The 25131-nt window shown below is 37.7% G+C and overlaps 6 protein-coding genes and 3 pseudogenes across 6 annotated transcripts; all 9 read right to left on the reverse strand.

Annotated features, from left to right (window-relative positions):
* Positions 1-1246: 1246 nt before the first annotated feature.
* On the reverse strand, positions 1247-3846 carry LOC132176407 (uncharacterized). Its single transcript, XM_059588600.1, has 4 exons — positions 3278-3846; positions 2140-2287; positions 1925-2031; positions 1247-1542 (listed from the first exon to the last, which is right to left on the reverse strand). Exons 1-4 carry the CDS (start codon positions 3758-3760, stop codon positions 1501-1503), a joined length of 780 nt encoding a protein of 259 aa, XP_059444583.1. The 5' UTR covers positions 3761-3846; the 3' UTR covers positions 1247-1500.
* A 715-nt stretch (positions 3847-4561) lies between these two features.
* On the reverse strand, positions 4562-5355 carry LOC132173530 ((+)-cis,trans-nepetalactol synthase NEPS2-like; annotated as a pseudogene).
* A 1446-nt stretch (positions 5356-6801) lies between these two features.
* On the reverse strand, positions 6802-7600 carry LOC132176729 ((+)-cis,trans-nepetalactol synthase NEPS1-like; annotated as a pseudogene).
* Positions 7601-8889: 1289 nt separating this feature from the next.
* Positions 8890-9783, reverse strand: LOC132176006 ((-)-isopiperitenol/(-)-carveol dehydrogenase, mitochondrial-like). Its single transcript, XM_059588107.1, has one exon. It carries the CDS (start codon positions 9755-9757, stop codon positions 8972-8974), a length of 786 nt encoding a protein of 261 aa, XP_059444090.1. The 5' UTR covers positions 9758-9783; the 3' UTR covers positions 8890-8971.
* Positions 9784-10270: 487 nt separating this feature from the next.
* Positions 10271-11351, reverse strand: LOC132175580 ((+)-cis,trans-nepetalactol synthase NEPS1-like). Its single transcript, XM_059587558.1, has one exon. The coding sequence runs from the start codon at positions 11309-11311 to the stop codon at positions 10514-10516; it is 798 nt and encodes a 265-aa protein (XP_059443541.1). The 5' UTR covers positions 11312-11351; the 3' UTR covers positions 10271-10513.
* Positions 11352-15268: 3917 nt separating this feature from the next.
* On the reverse strand, positions 15269-16154 carry LOC132176398 ((+)-cis,trans-nepetalactol synthase NEPS2-like; annotated as a pseudogene).
* A 369-nt stretch (positions 16155-16523) lies between these two features.
* LOC132175777 ((+)-cis,trans-nepetalactol synthase NEPS1-like) lies at positions 16524-17661 on the reverse strand. The gene has a single exon (XM_059587829.1). It carries the CDS (start codon positions 17610-17612, stop codon positions 16815-16817), a length of 798 nt encoding a protein of 265 aa, XP_059443812.1. The 5' UTR covers positions 17613-17661; the 3' UTR covers positions 16524-16814.
* A 1631-nt stretch (positions 17662-19292) lies between these two features.
* Positions 19293-20313, reverse strand: LOC132175565 ((+)-cis,trans-nepetalactol synthase NEPS1-like). The gene has a single exon (XM_059587539.1). The coding sequence runs from the start codon at positions 20201-20203 to the stop codon at positions 19403-19405; it is 801 nt and encodes a 266-aa protein (XP_059443522.1). The 5' UTR covers positions 20204-20313; the 3' UTR covers positions 19293-19402.
* Positions 20314-23600: 3287 nt separating this feature from the next.
* Positions 23601-25024, reverse strand: LOC132173531 ((+)-cis,trans-nepetalactol synthase NEPS1-like). Its single transcript, XM_059585044.1, has 2 exons — positions 24147-25024; positions 23601-23609 (listed from the first exon to the last, which is right to left on the reverse strand). Exons 1-2 carry the CDS (start codon positions 24906-24908, stop codon positions 23601-23603), a joined length of 771 nt encoding a protein of 256 aa, XP_059441027.1. The 5' UTR covers positions 24909-25024.
* Between the last annotated feature and the right edge of the window lie 107 nt (positions 25025-25131).

Consider the following 25131-nt stretch of genomic DNA (forward strand, 5'->3'; position numbering starts at 1 on the left):
TATTAAGAAAAAAACCAATGAAAATTATTGGTTAGTTCATAGACTCTACGGAAAAGTGTTTCTATGGACCATGGAGAGAGTATATACAACATATGTTGAAATTTTCAAAGTTAAGAAGAGAGTGCATTAAATATTATAAAAAATTATAAGAGAGAAATTAAGCGTTTGTTAAATCATTTATTAGTGATTTTCTATTTGTGAGGTGGGATCTAAGAAATCAAGATCAATTTTCTATGAAAATTTATATTTGCGTCTTTAGACATATTTTAAATATAAAAATGCAACGCTTAAACCTTTTATTAAAATATATGGCCTTGCTTTTAATATAGATGGAAGCTTCTTTTTTTTTTTGTTAAACTAGGTCTCAGGAAAGAGTCATGCTATAAACTATAATCTTATTTTACCTCTAATTTATTTGAGTAATGTTGTAGTGGTCATCACTCATCAATCCTTGAATCGGTATTTCTTATATATATATATATATATATATATATATATATAAGAGTTAATAAATATTGTTATATCAATCTACGTATGAGATGAGAGTGTAGTATATAACGTTATAATATTTTTCTTCATGAAAAGAGAGAAGGTTAATATTTCCAAGGACTAATAGACAATACTACTTTTAACCCCGTGCGATGAGGGTAAGGGAGAAGGTTAGTGCTTAGAATTTTTTTTTTAATTAATTATTGTTAAAGTATCAATTATCACAAAAGTTTAAGTTGATAGAAAATAATGAATTTAATTTATTCATTGTAAAGTTGAGGTTTGAATTTAGACTTGCTCTCACTTTAGTGACGAGGGGCGTGAGAATGAGGTTTGATGGGGCTAAATTAAAGATCTATTTGATAACAGTTCTAATAACCTTAGGGAATAAATTCAAAAATTGATAACTTTTGAATCTAAGGGAGCGATTTGATAAAAGTCTATACCTTATAGACTAATGGAGCATTTCTCTTTATTTTTTTATTTCTTTTTTGTTTTTTTGCAAAGTTATTCTATTATCACTTTACAAGTGATCAAGGTTGTTGCAAAAACAATCACCTACTAGAGCACATGCAGTGTCATGCACAATAATAGTATAATAGTGAAGAATAAAGACAAAGAAAGCATGAATAAGCAACTTCAAAGATCCTTAATCGGGCTTTAGAGTTTAGCTTAATTCATCTCACTAGTGCTCTGTATAGCCCATAAAAGTATTAATGGCGTGGAACCCCAGCAGCATCTGACATAAAAAAGCCACAGACAATTTTGATATGCGCACACAAAAAATCATCAGAGATTCATGTGCAAGTGTGTTTTGTCATATCATCCCCCCGTGAAGGAGTTAAGTCCCCAGTGATCTTAATCACACCCTTCTTAAAGATGAAGGTTGCAACCTCTATACAAATCATATAACATCACATTGTGTAAATAGCTGCCTGCCCAAGCTTCCATTTTTCTCTATAGGAGCCATTCTTTGGAACAAGAATTTGACAATATGCCGTGAAATTCAGATCAAAATTTGAAGTTGTTTTTCAAGTATAACACCATCTCCTGCTGTAGTAGTTGAAATGAAAGGAGAAAAACCAGACTTTGTTAGTAACATATATATGGAAAACATAGGGTGCGTCTTGAGCATCTTGAAGGAAGAATGAGCTCTAGTGATTACCAGAATAATTTATGTTGCATATTTTTACAAAATGCAGAAAATACTGAAACTCAGTATTTACTTTGATTTGGTACCTCCTTTTTCAACATGGTTCAATAATGAGTTTTCTTCAGATTAATTGTCTATTAGCTGATGCAGGAATGTTATGTCAGTGGAGAAAATTTTTACTTGGCTGCCATTAGTTTATTCTTCCTGGAGCTTTTTATTTCTTTTGCTAACACCCTTCGGGCAATTAAATGTAGCTTGTAAGGGAAAGTGAAAAGAACTTACAATCAAACAAAGAAGGAAGCATCCACTGGCGCCAGGGAACAAAGCATACCAGAAATTCAAGTGGTGAAACTTAGCTCCATCAATGAACACAATAGGCAAGCTTGCAGCTACATTTTGATTGTACAAACTTGCATTTTAGTACATGATGTGGATTTCTTAGGAAGCCAGCAACAATGGAGAGGACAAGAGAAAAGCTATTTTAATTAGGGCATTACCTGGTGGGTGAGTGGCACCCGTGTAGATCATAAAGGCAATGGAGGCGGCCAGGGCAATGCTCCTAGCAAGCCATCCAGGCCCAAACATAGAGAAAGCCAGTACACCAATGGCGGCACAACCAATTTGAGCCATGAACATATTGTACTTCTGCACAATCACATCAGTGAGATACTAATTAATGTAAGGTCCTGTCATGGACATGAAATGGGTAACAAAGCCAGGAGCAGCAAGATGCTATCGAAATTGGAATTAGAGAATATCTTAGTTATATTTGAAGGGTATTTTTGTTCTTTTACTTTTAAGTGAACAAAAATACTCTACTATAACTAACTGAATATTCTTCAATTCAAATAAAATCATAATTCAACAAAGCCAATGGCCCAATGGTACCAAGATTGTTAGAATTAATGATTTAATCCTATTTAATTAGATGAGTCAAATCATAATTTACTTATATATTTTTATACCCATGTTTCAATACGATACAATCTAAACCCATGAACACAAACTACCACTCCTCAGTATTATTTTTTACAAGTTTTGAAAGCATAGAATTTTTTATATTTTAAACTATAAAATTTTTCAAATGTATTCTAAAACGAAACGCTTTTCGTAATTTTATTTGATGCCTATTTAAGATTGCGTTTGAGGGGTTTAAAATTGTTTTTAACATTCAAAAAGTCCGTTTGAAAATAATAATAATAATAATAAATAAATAAAAACTTGTTTAGTAAAAAAATTAAAAGCGTTTTTAATAGTCCAAAAAACCTAAAAATAGCCAAAACGCACTTTTGACAAAAATTTAAAAATAAAGCTTTTTATTCAAAAACTCTTTTTAACTTAAAAACTCAATTTCTCAAACGCAATTTCAAATAAGCTCTAACTAGTATATCCCCAGGTCGGGTGGAACAAGCTCTAATCCCAATGAGCTTACTATTGGGCCAGAGCGGGCCCTAGAAGGTCCACAATGCAAACAATTTTGTCTACATGTACACGTGTCAGGAGGGTCCCATCCAAGCATGATTTTATCCAAAATTTATATGGGCCGGGCCATTGATCAAGGACAGCTCAGTAAGGCCAGTGTGGGCTTTATCGACACAGGCCCGAGAGAGAGAGAGAGAGAGAGAGAGGGAGTACCCGGGCAGCGGGAGAGGAGGGAGCGGCGAAGAGAACGGCAGAAACAGCCCCCAAAGGTGCAATCGTCATTGAAATCCCTTTTGAGGCGAAAGCCTGATCCAATTTCCCCAATACCGCCATTGCTGCGAATGCCCCTGCAGAAGGCCAGAGGACATCGCTGAGGGAAGGAGCTGCAGGCCGCTTCCCAGGTTTCCAATCATCCCAGAACGGTGCCGCCACGTTGCTCGATGACGCCACCACCGCATGTTCTACTCTTCTTCTTCTTCCTTTTATTCCTCCTATGTTGCTAATTATACCTCTCCCATCATTGTGATTGAAACCAAGACACCTTTCTAAAACAACCACTTTGTTTTGAACGAAATGGGTCTTGGATAGCGATGAAATTGCCGGAGAAAATGACAGCAGCGACGTCGACAATGTTGGTGGTATCAATGAACCATTTTGATGATTTTGATAACAGGTAGCCCTTAATTGCATGCCCATTTCTCAGATTCCCTCTCTTTCTCTCTCTCTCTCTCTCGTCTCTACCTTCCACTTGTTCCTGGTGGATATGATCCAATCTCAACCTCAGGAAATATTTGAGTGCTCATATATATAAAATTCATATGTGCAGAGGCGGTGCTGAACCTTGATAGTTGGAAATCCAGTGTGGTTTCAAAAGTGGGCTTTTGGGGTGGTCGAAAGGTCATATTGGATAATTTGGATTAAAAGTAATTACAAATTGGCTCAAAAGGTGTACCAAAAGTCGTCGCCGATGATTGGTAATGCTTCCTTTTTTAGGTGCTGCACATTACATGATTACTAATCTTTTGATGAATGCAATTGATAACCCTATGTGAACCATCATGTCCCATTGTTCTAGAGATCCAAGTTTTTTTTTAAAAAAATTACTTTTGAAAAAAACCTTTTCCAATTAAGAATATGAGCAACATTTTTAATTGGCAACTAAAAACATAAAACAGTCACAGAAACATCATTACGCTTATGTCACGTCGTAATACTTTTTTAAATAAAAAATAAAACCTAAAATGCATTAACAAATAGTAAATTTATATGCAAATTGTTAATAATTCTGATAGTACATGTGAAAAAGTTCACATAAAATTTACGTGTATGAATAAGCAATTGTACGCAAGTGAGTTTAGGTTGCTTTCTTATAAGATGCTGCCCATATTATTAACAGTTTAAAGAGAAAACAAATTGCTGGGGAATGAATACTATAGTTCTTACAAAAAAAAAAAAAAAATACTATAGTTTATTGCTAATTAAGCTATTGCAAAACATCTAGATACGAGTCACGAAGCCACCGTCCACCGCAAGATCATGTCCAGTCACAAACTCATTGCACGCAAGGAACAGCACAGCATCTGCCACGTGCTTCACCTTCAGCGCATTCCCTTTCAACCTCCTGAGTTTCTCATACACCTTCTCAACCTCCTCCGCGCTCCTCCCTAGCGCCCGGGTGGTCAACCGCGTCGCGATATCATTCGGTGACACGCAGTTCACCCTAATCCCGTGCACCCCAAGCTGGACGCTGGCTGACCGAACCAGGCCCACCACCGTGTGCTTCGACATGCAATAATCGCCACCCCTCGACACACCGCGACTGCCAAGCACGCTCCCGTGCACCCGATACTCCCCCTCACGCTCCCTTCCACCATCACACGCGCCGCGTGTTTCATGCACAAGGCCATGCCACGTACGTTGACTGCAAACAACCGGTCAAACTGTGAAAAGTCAAGCTCGAGGACGGTCTGATCGGAGGGACTTATAATCCCAGCGTTGCTGAACATGACGTCGAGCTGGCCGTGTTTCTGGACTGTTGATTCCACCAAGGTTTTGACTTGTCCTCGTCAGCAACATCGCAGTGGATGTAGTTGCACTTGTGTATGCCGATGGATGTGGCTACTTGGTGACCCAGTTGGTCTTGGATATCGGCGATCACGACCATGCGTGTGCCATGTTCGGCAAAAAGGCGCGCCGTAGCCTCGCCTATGCCGCTTGCACCGCCGGTGATTATGGCTACTTTGCCTTGTAGACTGCTGTTGGGCACTGCGGAGGAGCCTGCCATTGTAATTTGTAAATTAACCAGACAATAGAAACTGTTATTGGCTTGAAGAAGATGACCAATATTATATATATAGTTGATAACCTGTTAAATCAGAAAGCAAATGGCTCCATTTAGAAAGCGCCATTGTACGTATGTTTAGTAGAAAACGATAGATATTTTTGTGCAACAGGGCTTCCAGTTATTATGAGTTTTGCGTTAATTTGCTGAAAAACTGTTGGACATATAAAATATATTAATATATAAGCCCAATACATTTGAACAAAAAACAAGTGAAACAATTGTAGATGGATTTTTTTTTTTTTAAAAAAAAGAATTATTTAATTAAGGTAATTTTGGCCATCATCTAGTCATCTCGATAAAAAAAAAGTAGTAGATTAAGAATTAGGATCATCTCAATTTCATTTGAACTGAATAATATCCAGTTAGTTATAGTGGAGGGGTATTTTTGTACGCTCAAAAAGTGAAAAGACAAAAATACCCTTCCACTATAACTAATTCAACCACTAAAGAAGGAATTAGGATCCTCTCAATTTCATTTAAACTGAATAATATCCACCAAATACCCTCAACTATAATTAATTGGATATTATTCCGTTCATTTGAACTGGAGAAGATCTTGTTCCAAGCATCAATAAGTATTTAATCATTGATGGGCCATTAATTAGTAAAGATTAAGGCGTTTTAGGCTTCTTCTTTTTTTGTTAGAAAAAGTGTAGTGATGTAATATAAAAATGAAAACTATTATTATTCTTATTATTATTATATATTTTTAAGATTGTTTATTGCATTTTTCTTTTTATAAATATATATTACTAGAGTAATGCGATTTAGTAGACTGCTATACAACTATTATACATCTTAATGAGGTGCCGATAAAAATTTGGCTAGCTATTTGATAAGCACTTGTAAAAAAAAAACCATCAATAGCTATTTTTTAATGCCATGCTATCTCAATTAATAATAAAGCTGGAATTATTGCACAAAATTAAGACTAGTGCTTCTTTAATTCCTCTTGCAAAATGCTTAAATAGATGCCACAATACATACAAACAAACAAACAAAACTCCTTCATTAATTAATCAACTGAAAGGCAACTTCTTCCCGGCCTTATTAAAAAACTCGAAAAGCTAGCTAGGACCATTCACATAGTCACATGCATGCACACGTGATGAATAAAATAATCCTAATTAACTAATTAATTAAGTAAGCCACAATCCACCACTCACATAATATGATTTTTATTATATTCTCAAAATTTTATAGGAGTCAGGTATGGTTAGCATTCCCTGCCAAAATTGCAAGAATAACGAGAAGATCACACCATAAAATATATGATTATTGACCAAGACACAATAATCGGAATCTTAGTGTGGATCCGATCGAGCATCAACCAATTCCGAAACCCAAATAAGTTTGCTGCTTATTTTTGAAGCTATGGGTTTTGGGAGTGTGATTATTTAGCAAGGAAGCCACAATCCACCACAAGGTTATGCCCGGTGACACACACAGAATCATTAGATGCAAGAAACAACAGCGCATCGGCTATGTGATTCTCTTTCAATACGACCCCTTTTAAAGGAATGTGCGGCTCAAAAATCTTTTCCACTTCCTCTGCTTGCTCTGCATCCACCCCATGCACATGGCATGTAAGTGGCGTAGTTATTATAAACGGTGACACGCAGTTCACCCTGAGCCATGCGCTTCAAGCTGATTGCTTGCTGATCGAACCAGTCCAAGCACCGCGTGCTTAAACATAAAATAATCAATGAACTTGCCGAAACCAGTGCAAGAGGCCACACTCGCCGTGCATACAATGCTCCCCCTCACGTGCCCATCGACCATCGCTCGCGCCGCATGCTTTACGCAAGCAACCATGCCTCGAATGTTGATTGCAAACAGGCGGTCAAGTTCTGAAAAGTCAAGATCAAGAATGGTCTGGTCAGACCTACTCCCGACCCCAGCATTACTCACCATGATGTCGAGCTGCCAGTGATTTTGGACCGTCAATTCTACCATGGCTTTGACTTGCTCTTCACCTGAAACATCACAATGGATGTAGCTGGCATGCTCCAATCCAATGGATTCGGCTACTCTTTGACCTATTTCATCTTGGATATCAGCGATCACCACCATACGTGCACCATTGTTGGCAAAAAGTCGTCGGTTGCCTCTCCAAGGCCCATTGCGCCTCCCGTGACTATCACCACCTTGCCCACCAGTTTCTTCTTGCTCAATGTCGTTTGATCAGCCATTGTTTAAATATTTACCACACAATTGATTGAATTTGAGATCATATACAAGAAGTTGGAACTATATATATATCCGTTGAGCACTTCAAAAGGATCTGTAGGCGAAAATTTGGCATTTCACATCTTCCATATGCATGTGTCGAATTACCTCTTTAACTGGACCATTTCAAGGAGAAAAAAACGGCATCGCCAAAATTGCATGACATATATGAAGGAATTTGTGGACATAACTCATCTCATAAAACGGTTTAATAAGAGAGAGTTGTGTATTCCTTACAAATATGCTCAAGATCTTGTCCACAGACAATGTGAGATTATTTCTCAACACATTCCCTCACATACAAACCGGTATTTTTCTTGGTCCTTGCCACGGGATAAGTAGTGTGGGCCCCAATATTCACCATGTGGTAGGCTATGATACCATGAAGAAATTCGTGAGCCTAACTCATCTCAGAAAACCGGTTCAATAAGATAGAGTTGTTCATTCCTTATAAACATGTCCAAGATCTTGTCCACAGGCAATTGGAATTATTTCTCAACAATAAATAAGTGATCTGTTAGCAATATTTGAACACGCATTGTCACGTTGGATCACATACACAAGCAATAATAATTAAAAACCGCGAGTCTTCCCAAAACTAAGAATAAGTTAAGAAATTGAAGTAGGATAGAAAGAAAATCACTCCTGGACCGTTTCTTTTCGGAAAATAATGAATAATATTCAAAAGATGCTTAGGAATAATATTCATTTTGTGAAAAATAATAATTTAAGCTAAATCCAACATATAATATTTTATACCAAAACAAAGAGGGCCTTGAAATCTTGAATTGCCGGGGGAGCCATTATGGCTGCTTTGCCTTGTCTGTCGACTGTCATTGTAAACCACACGATATAATCGGGCCGGCTGACTAATGCGCTATAAAAGTAACTCTTATTGGTTTCAAGAAGATGCCCAATAATAATGTAGTTGTTAACCTGTTAAATCAGAAAGCAACCTCTCCATTTAGAAAGTCATATATATATATATATAGACTGATTTAGTTGGTAACATGTTAACTCATAAAGCAAATTTCTACATTTAAAAAGCACTGTTCTATGTTTCTTAGAAAACGACAGAGTATTTTTATATGTATAATATATAACATATAAGCCACGACAAAAACTTGCACTATTGTACATATTACTAATGATTTTTGACACACAATTCGTAAACTCAATAGAAAATCAATACAAAATTATGGTATCCTCAACGTGTTTCAGACAAAAATTTATTTAATATAGGTGATCAATATGTTGATAAATCGGGAGGATTTTATTGTAACATGCACAGAAGCTAGTGCGATACAGTTTATTTATGCTGCAATTACAAACTACTACCCACGTACAAAGCTACCATCCACCAGCAGATCATGTCCAGACACAAACTCATTACAAGCAAGGAAGAGCACAGCATCCGCCACATCTTTCACGTTCAGCACATGCCCTTTCAGCCTTGCGTATGTCTCATACACCTTCTCAACCTCCTCCGCGCTCTTCCGATGCACCTGGATCGTCAACGGCGTCGCGATACCATTCGGTGACACGCAGTTCACTCTAATCCCGTGCACCCCAAGCTGCACGCTCGCTGATCGAACCAGGCCCACCACTGCGTGCTTTGACATGCAGTAATCGGTTCGCTTCCTCGCGCCGTGGCTAGCAGCCACGCTCCCCGTGCACACGATACTCCCCCTCACGCGCCCTTCGACCATTGCACGCGCCGCGTGTTTCACGCACAAGGCCATGCCACGCACGTTGACTGCGAACAACCGCTCAAACTGTGAGAAGTCAAGCTCGAGGACGGTCTGATCGGAGGGACTCACAATTGCAGCGTTGCTGAACATGACGTCGAGCTGGCCGTATTTCTGGACGGTTGATTCCACCAAGGCTTTGACTTGGTCCTCGTCAGCAACATCACAGTGGATGTAGTTGCACTTGTGTATGCCGATGGATGTGGCTACTTGGTGACCCAGTTGGTCTTGGATATCGGCGATCACGACCATGCGTGTGCCATGTTCGGCAAAAAGGCGCACAGTGGCCTCGCCGATGCCGCTTGCACCGCCAGTCACAATGGCTACTTTGCCCTGAAGATTGTTGTAGCACAGTGCGGAGGAGTCTGCCATTGGAAACCACACAATAGAAATGATGAGCAGACCAATCAAATTGGATGCATTTTGAAAGTAGTTGTACTTTTATATGATGGCCGATGTGAAATTAATGAACGGTTGAGATTTATGAATTTTAAAATTTTAAGATTTTTTTAAAAATTTAAGATTTATTTTAAATCCTTAAATTAGATCAACAGTTAAAATTTAAAAATTAAAAAAAATTTTAGAAAATTTCATGGAAAGAGGCTGACGCCTGTTTTAGTGTGTACAATAATTTCGTGTGCAATAATGTTTCCTTTCTTTTTCTAAAGCAATTAATAGCAGAATTGAAAAAAAAATTAAAGGAAAAGATACTTCAATGTGGATCCCACCTGCTGACAGATGGGATTGGGGGGAGGACCATGGCGATCATCAGTGTTTGTCATAGATGATAATTCAGGGCAAGAGTCACAAATCAGTATGGGAGGAAGACAGTAGAGAATTAGCAAACATACAACAATTTACTCTTGCATATCATTTCACAAAAAGTTGTTATGAAACGGTAGCTTTATTGACCAAGACACAATAATCGGAACAAACAGAGCAGAATTAGCAAACATACAACAATTTACTCTTGCATATCATTTCACAAAAAGATGTGAAACGGTAGTTTTATTGACCAAGACACATAATCGGAATCTTAGTGTGGATCCGATGGAGCATCAACCAAATTCCGAAACCCAAATAAGTTTAGTATTTTTTTTTTTGAAGCTCTGGGGTTTGGGAGTTTGATTATTTAGCTAAGAAGCCACGATCCACCACAAGGTTATGCCCGGAGACACACGCAGAATCATTAGATGCAAGAAATAGCAGCACATCGGCTATGTGATTCTCTTTCAGTACAACCCCTTTTAAAGGAAGATGTGGCTCAAAAATCTTTTCCACTTCCTCTGCTTGCTCTGCATCCACCCCATGCACACCGCATGTCAGTGGCGTAGTTATTACAAATGGTGACACACAGTTCACCCTAATTCCATGCCCTCCAAGCTGATTGCTTGCTGATCGAACCAGCCCAAGCACCGCATGCTTGGACATAAAATAATCAATGAACTTGTCGAAACCAGTGCAAGAAGCCACGCCCGCCGTGCACACAATGCTCCCCCTCACGTGCCCGTCGACCATCGCGCGCGCCGCATGCTTTACGCAAGCAGCCATGCCTCGAATGTTGATTGCAAACAGGCGGTCAAGTTCTAAAAAGTCAAGATCAAGAATGGTCTGGTCGGACCTACTCCCAATCCCAGCATTACTCACCATTATGTCGAGCTGCCCGTGATTTTGGACCGTCGATTCCACCAAGGATTTGACTTGCTCTTCATCAGAAACATCACAATGGATGTAGCTGGCATGCTCCAATCCAATGGATTCGGCTACTCTTTGGCCTAATTCATCTTGGATATCAGCGATCACCACCATACGTGCACCGTTGTTGGCAAAAAGTCGTGCGGTTGCCTTTCCAATCCCACTTGCGCCTCCAGTGACTATGGCCACCTTGCCATCTAGTTTCTTCAAGCTTAATCCGGATTCAGCCATTGTTTTTTACACACAATTAAAATTGAGATGATACGAAAAAGGCGACCACTAATATATATATATATATATTTGTTGGGTAGTGTGAAGCTTCATTCCCTCTCTCTGTTTAGGAAAAATTTTGCTGGGGCAGCATAAGAAAGTGACACTCAACCAACAACATTTTGAAAGCATAAGAAAGTGACACTCAACCAACAACATTGTAGTCAAATTTGTAGGGCGGACCCAGAATTGAACAGATGCCGCCACCTTTGGAAATTTTGGAAAGAGACAAATCTAAGGTCTCGTTTGGTTTGCGAAATGTTTAGTCCATTTGAAAAAAATTAGCTACTATTGGGAATAGAAAAGTGGAATAGATTAGTTATTCCTATGCCTTTATTTGTTGTAACGCTGTAATAGACTAGCTAATCTTATTCCTTTGTTTGGTACAATGCAATATGTTGGTGAATAGAATCATATTGTGATCAAATTTCCTAAAATACCCTTATAATATAAATACAATTTATATTATTAAGGACTTTCTTTTCTTTAAAAAAAAAAAAAAAACACATAAACAACTTTACTATAATTTATTTTTCTTTTTTGTTTTTAATTATGTCAGGTATGTGGCCTTTTGTTTTTTTGCAATTATGCTACAAAATTATTTATATTAAAAAAATATAGTTGGAGAAAATAGAATCAAACTCAATCTTGAAATCAAAAACAAAACAACAAAAAAAAAACAAAAAAAGAAGTTGGAGAATGTACAGAGAATCAAAAGAAATTAAAAAAAAAAAAAAAACAGATTATATATTTGTATTTTATAAAAACCTTACAGATTTTGTTTCTCCGTCAAAGAAAAACAAAAACTGAGAAAAAAGAGAGACGGAGAAACAGAATTTAAAAAAAAAAAAAAAAGGTATATAAATAAAAACACAGAGAAACAGAGAGAAGAAAATCAGAGAGAAACGATACAAAGAATCAAAACCGAGAACAGAATAAAGAAATTTGAGATGCCATAGAGAAAAAAAAAAAAAAAATCGTTTGCACTTGCAAAAAAATTGTACTAGAAGAATCAGAGAGAAAATAGAAAGAGATAAAAAAAGAGATAACGAAATATAGAAATGAAGAAAAAAGAAACGGATATATATATATAGAGAGAGAGAAATATAGAAGAATCAGAGAGAGACAGAACGAAATTTAATCCCACAAATGAGATTTTTTGTGGCAATTTACACAATTAATTTAATCTCATAGGAAGGGATTAGCTAATGAGTGGTTTAGCTAATTCTATGTGTATGGGATTAGTAGTCCCATGAGAATAAACTATTTTCAGGAATAAAGTGTTACCAAACAAAGTATTAGTTATACCTAATGTTAGCTAGTCCAATTGAAAGGTTTATTCCAAAAACCAAACGGGGCCAAAGGCGATGCCACCCCCTTTGAACAGATGCTGCCACCTTTGGAAACAACATTGTAGTCAAATTTGTTGGACTTCGCAGGATTTTCGGAGTTGTTTGATAATGGTTTAATTAAGTCTATTTTTTTTTCTTTATTTATTTATTTTTTTATCTAAATTGGATGAAAAGAACTAAGGAAGTTCATCAGCCTCTCGTGTGTTCTTAATATATGAAAAACAAAGATTTTTGATAGAATTTTTCTCAATTATCTTAAGGCTATTAAAAAAGAGAAATGATATATTACTATATTTTTATCTTACAGTACTTATCTCACAATACCGATTCAACAGTAAAAACCAACATTTACATTGCTTTTTTGTTTTTTTTAACAATGACTAATTAATTAAAGAGTTTGTTAAAATTGATATATTAACATTGTGATATAGTTATGATATTAAAATATAATTTTTAGTATTACTGATTACAAAAATATATGCTTATGTCATCCTTAAAGAACACAACTATTTTATTGTTCTTTCAACCCAATTCAAAATAATCTTTGTCCAATTCTTAAGGCAGTTGAATGGCTTTATATAAATATAATTATTTTAAGAGAGAAAAATCAATCGTTTTGATTTTTTTTTATTTGAGAAGGTGACACTCAACCAGTGACATTACACGACCGGAAGGCAATCCAATCGTGAATAGTAGTCGAATTTGTTGGGCGCCAGAATTGAACAAATGCCGCTGGCCCGCTACGCTTGGAAATTTTCCAAGGCAAAGAGACAACAGACAAGTATAGGGACTCGGATTCAGCTTGCCTACTGTTATTTTAATAATAATATCTATTTTATAGTTTAATTAATGGTCAAAATTAAATTTTAAAGTTAAATTACTTTTAAAAACTTTTAATAAAAAAAAAAATTTAAAATTTAATCTTGACCATTAATTAAATTACTGCATATAAGCCAAATTTATTTTCCTTTATCGGGTAGTAGCAACAAACGCTAACGAATTATCTATTTTACTTTCTATTTTTTTAAAATATTATTTTTTACCTTTTTTTTATTATTATTATTTTTCCACTTCTCTGTCTCACTCTCGCTCACCACCTCTCTCTCTCTCTCCGCTTTCTCCTCCATCAGCAAAGAATCAAAGGCACCCAAAAACTGATTTTTCTCCACTGTTCCTCCAAAAATCAACCCCAATCACCGAAAATCATTCAAACAAAATACCCATTCATCTCTATAGGAAATTAAGCCCAAATCAACAAAAGAGGAGAGAAAATGGGTCAAGCCTTGTCGTCGATTACTTTGTTGAGGAAGAGGGAGAGAGCTGGGAGAGAGGGAGGAGAAAGGCGAGAAGGGAAAGAGAGAGACGGGGAGCGAGAGTTCACTGTTCATACTAAATGAAAAATCTACGCATCGACTCTTCCGTTAAAGATTTGGCTACTCTTTTTGGAGCTGCTGTAAAACATATTTTTTTAATATAATTTTTTTTCTAACTCTTTTAATGATATTAAAAAGAGAAATATTATATATTATATTTTTATTTTATAATACTTATGTGACAGTCAAAATCTGGATTTTTTTTTTTTAATAATAACTAATTAATTAAAAAGTAAGTTATGACTTATAGCATAAAAATATGAGAATACTAAGTGCTTTTGAGTGTTCTCAATTCTCATAGTCCTAAGTACATATTATTTTCTAAAAACTAAATGATAAATAAGGGGCTGCTTTTTTTTTTTTTTTTTTTAAGAAAATAATATACACTTATGATTAGGAGGACACCATAAGAGTATATAGTATTCTCCAAAATAATTTAGTTTATAGCATTACACATTTAAAAAGTTTATGCTTCTTTCATTGTTAAAGGGTGGCTTTATATTAATATAATTATTTTAAGAAAGAAAAATCAATCGTCTTGATTTTTTGATTGATTTGCAATCGCTAATTTCTACTTTCTAGTCAACTTTCAAATATTTGCAATCTCTCCTACCACGGTTGTACTACAGTTATATATTTGAGTAATGCTAGGTACTATACTTTTATTTTTTAAAAATCTTCTTAAAGCCGATGTGCCTTTTAAAATTACCATTAAATTTTAAATGAATCATATTTGAATTTTGATCCAATGATGATTTTAAAAGTCATATCAGTTTTAGGTGAATAAAAAGATGGTACCTAGCATTACTCTATATATTTAAGGAAAATGTTAGGTGCTCTCTTAGTGTTTTTGGTTTTTATTTTTTAATGCAATAGAAAGTTAAATTAAGAAACCTAGAACACTCTCTTAGTGTTTATGGTGCTTTCTTAATCCTAAGTGGATATTATCTACTAAAAATTAGGTAAGAGAAATCTTTGTTTTTTTATAAAATAATAACACTAGGAGAGAATACTTCAAATATTTCAGTTCAAGTATGAAAGAAAAGTAATATAATTAAGTTTCTTCCCTTAATTTGTTGGCTTGATATGAAAGTCGGTGCGTTACTGATTGTGTAGTGGATCTTTTGTAAACGACAAAATGATTTGATTTTAAATATAGGTGATCAATACGTTGATAAATCGGGAGGATTTTATTGTAACATGCACAGAAGCTAGTGAGATACAGTTTATCAATGCTGCAATCAGAGACTACTACCCACGTACAAAGCTACCATCCACCAGCAGATCATGTCCAGACACAAACTCATTGCAAGCAAGGAAGAGCACAGCATCCGCCACATCTTTCACGTTCAGCACATGCCCTTTCAGCCTCGCGTATGTCTCATACACCTTCTCAACCTCCTCCGCGCTCTTCCGATGTGCCTGGATCGTCAACGGCGTCGCGATACCATTCGGTGACACGCAGTTCACTCTAATCCCGTGCACCCTAAGCTGCACGCTCGCCGAGGAACCAGGCCCACCACTGCGTGCTTTGACATGCAGTAATCAGTTCGCTTCCTCGTGCCGTGGCAAGCAGCCACGCTCCCCGTGCACACGATACTCCCCCTCACGCGCCCTTTGACCATCGCACGCGCCGCGTGTTTCACGCACAAGGCCATGCCACGCACGTTGACTGCGAACAACCTCTCAAACTGTGAGAAGTCAAGCTCGAGAACGGTCTGATCGGAGGGACTCACAATTGCAGCGTTGCTGAACATGACGTCGAGCTGGCCGTGTTTCTGGACGATTGATTCCACCAAGGCTTTGACCTGGTCCTCGTCAGCAACATCAATGGATGTAGTTGCACTTGTGTATGCCGATGGATGTGGCTACTTGGTGACCCAGTTGGTCTTGGATATCGGCGATCACGACCATGCGTGTGCCATGTTCGGCAAAAAGGCGCGCCATGGCCTCGCCAATGCCGCTTGCACCGCCAGTCACAATGGCTACTTTGCCCTGAAGACTGTTGTAGCGCAGTGCGGAGGAGTCTGCCATTGGAAACCACACAATAGAAAATTAGAAATGATGAGCAAACCAATCAAATTGGATGCATTTTGAAAGTAGTTGTACTTTTATATAATTGTATTTACGAATTTGAAAAATTTTAAATTTTAAAAAAGTTTTAGAATTTATTTGAAATATTTAGATTAGATGAACGGTTGAGATTTATAAATTTATAAATTTTAAATTTTAAAAAATTTTATAGAAAATTTCATGAAAAGAGGCTGACGCCTGTTTTACTGTACTGTGTACAATAATTTCACGTGCAATAATGTTTCCTTTCTTTTACTAAAGCAATTAATAGCAGAATTGACAAAAAAAAAAAGAAAAAAAAAAAAGGAAAAGATACTTCAATGTGGATCCCACCTGCTAACAGATGGGATTGGGGGGAGGACCATGGTGATCATCAGTGTTCGTCATAGACGATAATTAAGGGCAAGAGTCACAAATCAGTATGGGAGGAAGACAATAGAGAAAAGGAGGAAAAACAGAGCAGAATTAGCAAACATACAACAATTTAGGCATATCATTTCACAAAAAGATGTTATGAAACGGTAGCTTTATTGACCAAGACACAATAATCGGAATCTTAGTGCGGATCCGATGGAGCATCAACCAAATTCCAAAACCCAAATAAGTTTCCTTTTTTATTTTTATTTATTTTTATTTTTTATGAAGCTCTGGGTTTTGGGAGTTCGATTATTTAGCTAAGAAGCCACGATCCACCACAAGGTTATGCCCAGTGACACACGCAGAATCATTAGATGCAAGAAACAGCAATGCATCGGCTATGTGATTCTCTTTCAATACAATCCCTTTTAAAGGAATATGCGGCTCGAAAATCTTTTCCACTTCCTCTGCTTGCTCTGCATCCACCCCATGCACATCGCATGTAAGTGGCGTAGTTATTATAAACGGTGACACGCAGTTCACCCTGATTCCATGCGCTCCAAGCTGATTGCTTGCTGATCGAACCAGCCCAAGTACCGCGTGCTTGGACATAAAATAATCAATGAACTTGTCGAAACCAGTGCAAGAAGCCACACTTGCTGTGCACACAATGCTCCCCCTCACGTGCCTGTCGACCATCGCCCGCGCCGCATGCTTTACGCAAGCAGCCATGCCTCGAATGTTGATTGCAAACAGGCGGTCAAGTTCTGAAAAGTCAAGATCAAGAATGGTCTGGTCGGACCTACTCCCAACCCCAGCATTACTCACCATGATGTCGAGCTGCCCGTGATTTTGAACCGTCGATTCCACCACTGATTTGACTTGCTCTTCATCAGAAACATCACAGTGGATGTAGCTGGCATGCTCCAATCCAATGGATTCGGCTACTCTTTGGCCTACTTCATCTTGGATATCAGCAATCACCACCATACGTGCACCGTTGTTGGCAAAAAGTCTTGCGGTTGCCTCTCCAATCCCACTTGCGCCTCCGGTGACTATGGCCACCTTGCCATCCAGTTTCTTCAAGCTTAATCCGAATTCAGCCATTGTTTTTTACACACAATTGAAATTGAGATGATATGAAAATGACGACCACTAATATATATATATTTGTTGGGTAGCGTGAAGCTTCATTCCCTCTCTCTGTTTAAAATTTTTTGCAAGGGGCAGCATAAGAAAGTGACACTCAACCAAAAACATTGTAGTCAAATTTGTAGGGCGGACCCATATAATTGAACAGATGCCGCCACCTTTGGAAATTTTCGAAAGAGACAAATCTAAGGCTATGCGGTTGGACTTCGCAGGATTTTCGGCCTTGTTTGACGATGGTTTAATTAAGTCTAATTTTTTTTTATTATTATTTTTTTCTTTTTTATCTAAATTGGGTGAAAAGAACTAAGGAAGTTCATCAGCCTCTCGTGTGTTCTTAATATATGAAAAACACATGATTTTTTATAGAGTTTTTCTCAACTATCTTAATGCTATTAACAAAGAGTAATGATATATTATTATATTTTTATTTTACACTTATCTCACAATACCGATTCAACAGTCAAAACCAACATTTACATTGCTTTTTTTTCTTTTTTTTTTTAACAATGACTAATTAATTAAAGAATTTGTTAAAATTGATACATTAACATTGTGATATAGTTATGATATAAAAATATAATTTTTAGTATTACTGATTACAAAAATATATGCTTATGTCATCAGTAAAGAACACAACTATTTTATTGTTCTTTCAACCCAATTCAAAATAATCTTTGTCCTATTCTTAAGGTTGTTGAATGGCTTTATATAAATATAATTATTTTAAGAGAGAAAAATCAATCGTTTTGATTTTTTTATTTTATTGCAATCGATCTGTAGATTCTAGCCAACCTTCAATATTTGCAAATCCCACCTACCACGTTTGTACTACTCTACAACTGCACAGCAAGGATCAATTCTCTAAAAACTTTAGACTTTTTGCTGTAAGATTTATAAATTCAAAATATTTCTTTATGAGAATATTGGGGGATTTTTATACTGATCATCAACCTTATAATGACTGCAGGTGGCGGAAAGAGAAATTAAGAAAGTGGAAGTGATGGTGTTTAAGCGACATTTAGAAAATTGTTGTTGACTCTCTTTAAAGTTACGTCGTTTGAGCTGAAAATGATGGTGTTTTAATCTTACCTGCAGATTTAAAATAACAGGAGATGTGCCGCTATGTAAGACCAACTTTCAGTATTTGTAATATCCCACCTACCCTTTTCTACTACATGTTGCACAAACATATATGGATCAATTCCCTATAATTTTTAGAGTATTTTTATCAATCCTAAATTTCTTTCAAATCTCAATTATTGAATGGTTAAACCAATCACTTATTTAGTAGATTTAATTAGGTCAACGTGATACTTAACATTCATGCGGAGTTAACTTTCTTTTTCCTTAATGTGGGACTAGCTTTTTTAAGTGTCACAATTTCCCTCGCTCAAATTAATTACTTGGCAAGTTGGTTATAATGAATATACAATTTAATTTGTGGGGGAGCGCCAAGAAAAAACAAATCAACCGGCTAGCTTGATATTTAGTCCTAATTAAGACGTGATTGGTTTGAAATTAATCTTAATTTGTAAAATACATTGTTCTATATATTCATGAAATTAATCTTCATGATTCATACATGTTATATATATATATGCTTATTTATCCTTGGAAGACAGCAAGGGATCAGAGTTGGGCGAACCATCTAACAATTTACTCTTGCATATTATTACAAAGATGTTATCAAATGGCATCTTTATTGCAAACAAAGCTTTTGCTGCTTAACTAGAGTTGGAACTTGATTACTTGATCAGGAAGCCACCATCCACCACAAGGTTATGGCCGGTGACACACGCAGAATCATTGGAAGCAAGAAACAGAAGGGCATCGGCTACGTGAATCGCCTTCAATGCAAGCCCTTTCAGAACAATGTTGGGCTCAAAAATCTTTTCCACTTCCTCTTCTTGCTCAGGATCCATCCCAACCGCATGACATGTCATCGGCGTAGCAATTATATATGGTGATACGCAGTTCACCCTGATCCCATGTGCTCCAAGCTGATTGCTCGCTGATCGAACCAGTCCAAGCACCGCGTGCTTCGACATGAAATAATCAATGAACTTGTCAAAAGCAGAGCAAGAGGCCACACTCGCCGTGCACACAATGCTCCCCCTCACATGCCCTTCGACCATCACACGTGCCGCATGCTTTACACAAGCCGCCATGCCGCGGACGTTGACTGCAAACATGCGGTCGAGTTCTGAGAAATCAAGATCAAGAATGGTTTGGTCAGAGCGGCTTAACAACCCAGCGTTACTCAACATGATGTCGAGCTGCTTGTGATTTTGGACAGTCGATTTCACCATGGCTTTGACTTGCTCTTCATCGGTAACATCACAGTGGATGTAGCTGGCTTGCTCCAATCCAATGGATTCGGCTACTCTTCGGCCCACTTCATCTTGGATGTCAGCGATCACCACCATGCGTGCACCATTGTTGGCAAAAAGTCGGGCTGCTGCCTCCCCAATCCCACTTGCGCCTCCAGTGACTATCGCCACCTTTCCTTCCAGTTTCTTCTTGCTGATCAATCCTGATTCAGCCATTTTTTAACCCCACAATTGAAATTGAAATGATACCAAGAAGACAACCGATTGTAAATATTTGTTGGGTAGCGTGAAGCTTCCTTCTCTCTCTGTAGAAAAATTTGCAGGCGGCAGCTTGTTTTATTTGGGCAATTATTGTCGCGCTGCGTGCGTTTGAGAAAGTGACACTCAACCAGTGACATTACACGACCGGCAGGCAATCCAATCGTGAATAGTAGTCAAATTTGTTGGGAGCCAGAATTGAACAAATGCCGCTGGCCCGCTACCCTTGGAAATTTTCCAAGGCAAAGAGACAAGTATAGGGAATCGGATTGGACTTCTAGGCTGTTATTATTTTTAATAATAGTGTGTTTTAGTTTAATCAACAATTAAAATTAAATTTAAAGTTGAATTACTTTTAAAAAAATTTAATAGAAAAGAGAAAATAAATTTTTTTTTTGAAAAATTTAATCTAAACCATTAATTAAACTATAGTATGTAAGCCAAATTTATTTTCCTTTGTTGGGTGGTAGCGACTTAGTCTCTTTGAGCATCTCCAACAAGAGTGGCTATTTTAGCCGCTCAAAATACACATTTATTTATTTTAGCTATTAATTTTTTAATACAAATTTCAACGGATTATTTATTTTACTCTCTTTTTTTTTTTTAAATATTATTTTTTACCTTTTTTTATTATTATTATTTTTCCACTTCTCTCTCTGACTCTCGCTCACCACCTCTCTCTCTCCCCGCTTTCTCCTCCATCAGCAAAGAATCAAAGGCACCCAAAAACTGATTTTTCTCCACTGTTCCTCCGAAAATCAACCCCAATCACCGAAAATCATTCAAACAAAATACCCATTCATCTCTATAGGAAATTAAGCCCAAATCAACAAAAGACCCATTTATCTCAGCCCCACCTTCGTCACCGACACATTAAAAATAGCATATAGCATTCCCCAAAATAATTTAGTTTATAGCATTACACATTTACACATTAAAAAATATATGCTTCTTTCATTGTTAAAGGGTATTGGATGGATTTATATTAATATAATTATTTTAAGAAAGAAAAATCAATCGTCTTGATTTTTTGATTGATTTGCAATCGCTAATTTCTACTTTCTAGTCAACTTTCAAATATTTGCAATCCCATCTATCACGATTGTACTACAATTATATATTTGAGTAATGCTAGATATCATATTTTTATTTTTTTTAAAATCTTCTTAAAGCTGATGTGACTTTTAAAATTACCACCATTAAATTTTAAATGAATCATATTTGAATTTTAATCCAATGATAATTTTGAAAGTCATATCAATTTTAGGAGAATAAAAAGATGGTACCTAACATTACTCTATATATTTAAGGGAAATGTTAGGTATTCTCTCGGTGCTTTTGGTGTTATGCAATAGAAAGTTAAATTAAGAAACCTAGAACACTCTCTTAGTGTTTATGGTGCTTTCTTAATCCTAAGCAGATATTATCTTCTAAAAATTAAGTAAGAGAAGTCGTTTTTTTATAAAACAATAACACTAGGAGAAAATGCTTCAAACATTTCACTTCAAGTATGAAAGAAAAGTAATATAATTTCTAACCTTAATTTGTTGGCTTGATATGAAAGTCGGTGCGTTACAGGTTGTGTAGTGGATCTTTTGTAAAAGAAAAAATGGTTTGATTTTAAGGTTCCATTTACTTCGACGTAAAATGGTTTCTTTCATAAAATATTTTCAGGAAAGTCATTTTCACTGAAAATATTTTTCGTCGAAAACATTTTACAGCGTTTACCTTGCACACGGAAAATAATTTTTTTTTAATATCTTGTTATATATATATATTTTCCAATAAGGTCCCCGCCAGGATCTGCACTAGACATGTTCGAGACCCCATAGCGACCTGCCCGGGACCCTGCCGGAACTTAACTGGGACATCGCCGGGACCTACTCGGGACTCGCTCGGGACCCCGTCAGGACCCACCCAGGACTTGACCGGGACCCGCCCAAGACCCCCGCTAGGACCCGCCCATGACTTGACCAGGACTTGACCGGAACTTGCTCGGGACCTGCCCGGGACTGGACCGGGACCCGCCTGGGACTTACCCAGGACCCCACTGAGACTTGATCGGGACCAGCCCAAGACTTGCCTGGGACCTCGTCGGGACCTGCCCGGGACTTCACCAGGACCCCGACAAGACTTGACCGAGACCCGCCCGGGCAAGACCTACTGGGGTCTAGGGGCGGGTCCCGGGCAGGTCCCGAGCGGGTCCAGTCAAGTCCCCAGCAAGTCTTGGTTAGGTCATGGCCAAGTCCCAGGCAGGTCCTGACGAGGTTCCGAGCAAGTCCTGGGCAAGTCCCAGTCAAGTCCCCGCGAGGTCCTGTGTAAGTCCTAAGAGGGTCCCGATCAAGTCCCAGGAGGGTCCCGGGCAAGTCCCGGTTAGGTCTCGGGCAAGTCTCGGGCGGGTCCCGGGCAAGTCCAAGGCAGGTCCTAGGCGGATCCCGGGCGGGTCCCGGTCAAGTTTCGGGCAAGTCCCAGGTAGGTCCCGAGCGGGTCCCAGTCAAGTCTCAGGCGGGGCCGGTCAGGTCCAGGTTAGGTCCCGGGCAAGTCCCAAGCAAGTCCTGCTGGGGTCCCGGGCAAGTCCTGGGAGGGTCCCGATCAGGTCTTGGGCGGATCCCGATCAAGTCTCTGGCAGGTCCCGGGTGGGTCCCGGTCAAGTCTCGGGCAGGTCCTGGGCGGGTCCCGGGCAAGTCCTAGTTAGGTCCCGGTCAAGTCCCGGCAAGGTTTTGGGCGGGTCTTAGCAAGGTCTATCGATTTAAGAATGAGATGCTCATAGTCGAAAAATGGTTTACGATTTCATTTTCCTAAAATTAAAGAAGAATTTTTGGTCAAAAGGAAAATATTTTCCGTTGACCATTATTTTACGTCGAAGTAAACACCGTAAAATACGGAAATCATTTTCTGGAAACCATTTTACGTCGAAGTAAATGGAGCCAAGTCGTAAAATTTGTATCAAATGGAATCGTTATTAAATTGAATTGAATCGAATGGAAGCAATAATTTTCTGGTTAAATTTGAGGATAACCGGACCAGAAAACAATTGGGATGAACTTGTAACAAATCTCTATTGGCATTTAAAAAAAAAAAAAAATTCTATTGACAATCTTGGATAGCCTCTTATATAAGTTGACTTAGGGTTTATTTGAAATTGCGTTTGAGGGGCTTAAAAGTGCTTTTAATATTCAAAAAGTCTGTTTAAAAAAAAAAAAAAAGTATTCGGTTAATAAAAAAATTAAAGCGCTTTTAAGGGTTTAAAAAGCTTAAAAATGACTAAAATACACTTTTAAAATTTTAAGGAGTAATTACCTTTTGCTTCCATGAACTACAACGCTTTGACACTTTCCCTTTCATGAGCTACCATCTATGACACCTGACCCCATCAAATTACCATCTCATGACAAAAGACACACTTCTGTTAGTCAAAGAAGTTAAAATTGACGATCAACAGTCATGTGCAAGTCATATGCCATTTTAAATTTTTTTCTTCCACTTTTGCCCTCACTTCAAACAAATAAAGTTAATATGTTTATGAGGGTATAAGCTGAAACGAGTAATGTTATGAACCATCTTTTATTTTCTTTTTATCATTCTAAAGCTGATGTGACTTTTTAAATTACTATTAAATTTTAGATGAATCATATTTGAATTTTGATTCAATGGTGATTTTGAAAGCCATATCAACTTTAAAAAGATAGAAAGGAAATAAAACGATGATACCTAGAAAGAGAAACTGTTTTAACTTTAAGCACAGAACAACTTTCTATTGCATATATATGTAAACTGCAGAATCCATCTTCCCAAAAGACGTTACAAAATCAGATTTTATTGGAAGATATATATATATATATATATATATATATATATCCAACTTCCAACGCCTTAAATTATGGGTTTTGGAAGGTAGCACCACAAGGTTATGCCCGGAGACGAACCCAGAATCATTAGATGCAAGAAAAAGCAGTGCATCGACTACATGACTTGTCTTCAATACAACCCCTTTCAAATGAATGAGCGGCTCGAAAGTTTCTTCCAATTGCTTAGCATCCATCCCAAACGCACGGCATGTCATTGGCGTGGCCATTATAGACGGTGATACGCAGTTCACCCTGATCCCATGCACCCCAAGCTGCGCGCTTGCTAATCGAACCAACCCAACCACCGCGTGCTTTGACATGACGTAATCAGTGCACCTGTCATAACCACAACTGGAGACCACACTCGCCGTGCACACAATGCTCCCCCTCACGTGCCCTGCAACCATCGCACGCGCCGCATGCTTTATACAAGCCGCCATGCCTCGAACGTTGATTGCAAACAGGCAGTCGAAGTCTGAAAAATCGAGGTCAACAATTGTCTGCTCAGACCTATTTACAACCCCGGCATTACTCAACATGATGTCGAGCTGCCTGTGATTTTGGACCGTCGATTCCACCATGGCTTTGACTTGCTCTTCAACAATAACATCATAGTGGATGTAGCTGGCACGCTCTAATCCAATGGATTCGGCTACCCTTTGGCCTAATTCTTCTTGGATATCAGCAATCACCACCATTCGTGCACCATGATTCGCAAAAACTCGCTCGGCTGCCTCTCCAATTCCACTTGCGCCTCTGGTGACTATCACTACCTTTCCTTCCAGTTTCTTCTTGCTCAATCCGGATTCAGCCATTGTTTTCTAAGGATAATATGAGCTCATCTTTAAAGGTGACCACTATATGGGGATCAATCATTCAATGTAGAAAATTTCACTTTAATTATGGTTATGCAGGAAAGGACTATCTTTCGGACAGTACATGTAGGCCAAGATGAAGACATCTGAGACGAATTCACATGCAATAGATTCTGAAATTTTTATTTCATCTCTTGTTGGTATATTTTCGTGACTTTCCAAC

Source organism: Corylus avellana, chromosome ca3 (assembly GCF_901000735.1).
Source record: "Corylus avellana chromosome ca3, CavTom2PMs-1.0".
Classification (NCBI taxonomy): Eukaryota; Viridiplantae; Streptophyta; class Magnoliopsida; order Fagales; family Betulaceae; genus Corylus; species Corylus avellana.

Coding starts and splice junctions, on each gene's coding strand:
- LOC132175580 (XM_059587558.1), bottom strand. CDS start 11,311: ATGGCTGAATCCGGATTAAGCTTGAAGAAACTAGATGGCAAGGTGGCC.
- LOC132173531 (XM_059585044.1), bottom strand. CDS start 24,908: ATGGCTGAATCCGGATTGAGCAAGAAGAAACTGGAAGGAAAGGTAGTG.
- LOC132175565 (XM_059587539.1), bottom strand. CDS start 20,203: ATGGCTGAATCAGGATTGATCAGCAAGAAGAAACTGGAAGGAAAGGTG.
- LOC132176006 (XM_059588107.1), bottom strand. CDS start 9,757: ATGGCAGACTCCTCCGCACTGTGCTACAACAATCTTCAGGGCAAAGTA.
- LOC132176407 (XM_059588600.1), bottom strand. CDS start 3,760: ATGGGCATGCAATTAAGGGCTACCTGTTATCAAAATCATCAAAATGGT. Junction 2,288..3,277: donor CCTCCTCTCCCGCTGCCCGG/GTACTCCCTCTC, acceptor GTGATTGTGCAG/AAGTACAATATGTTCATGGC. Junction 1,543..1,924: donor GCTTCCTTCTTTGTTTGATT/GTAAGTTCTTTT, acceptor CAACTACTACAG/CAGGAGATGGTGTTATACTT.
- LOC132175777 (XM_059587829.1), bottom strand. CDS start 17,612: ATGGCTGAATTCGGATTAAGCTTGAAGAAACTGGATGGCAAGGTGGCC.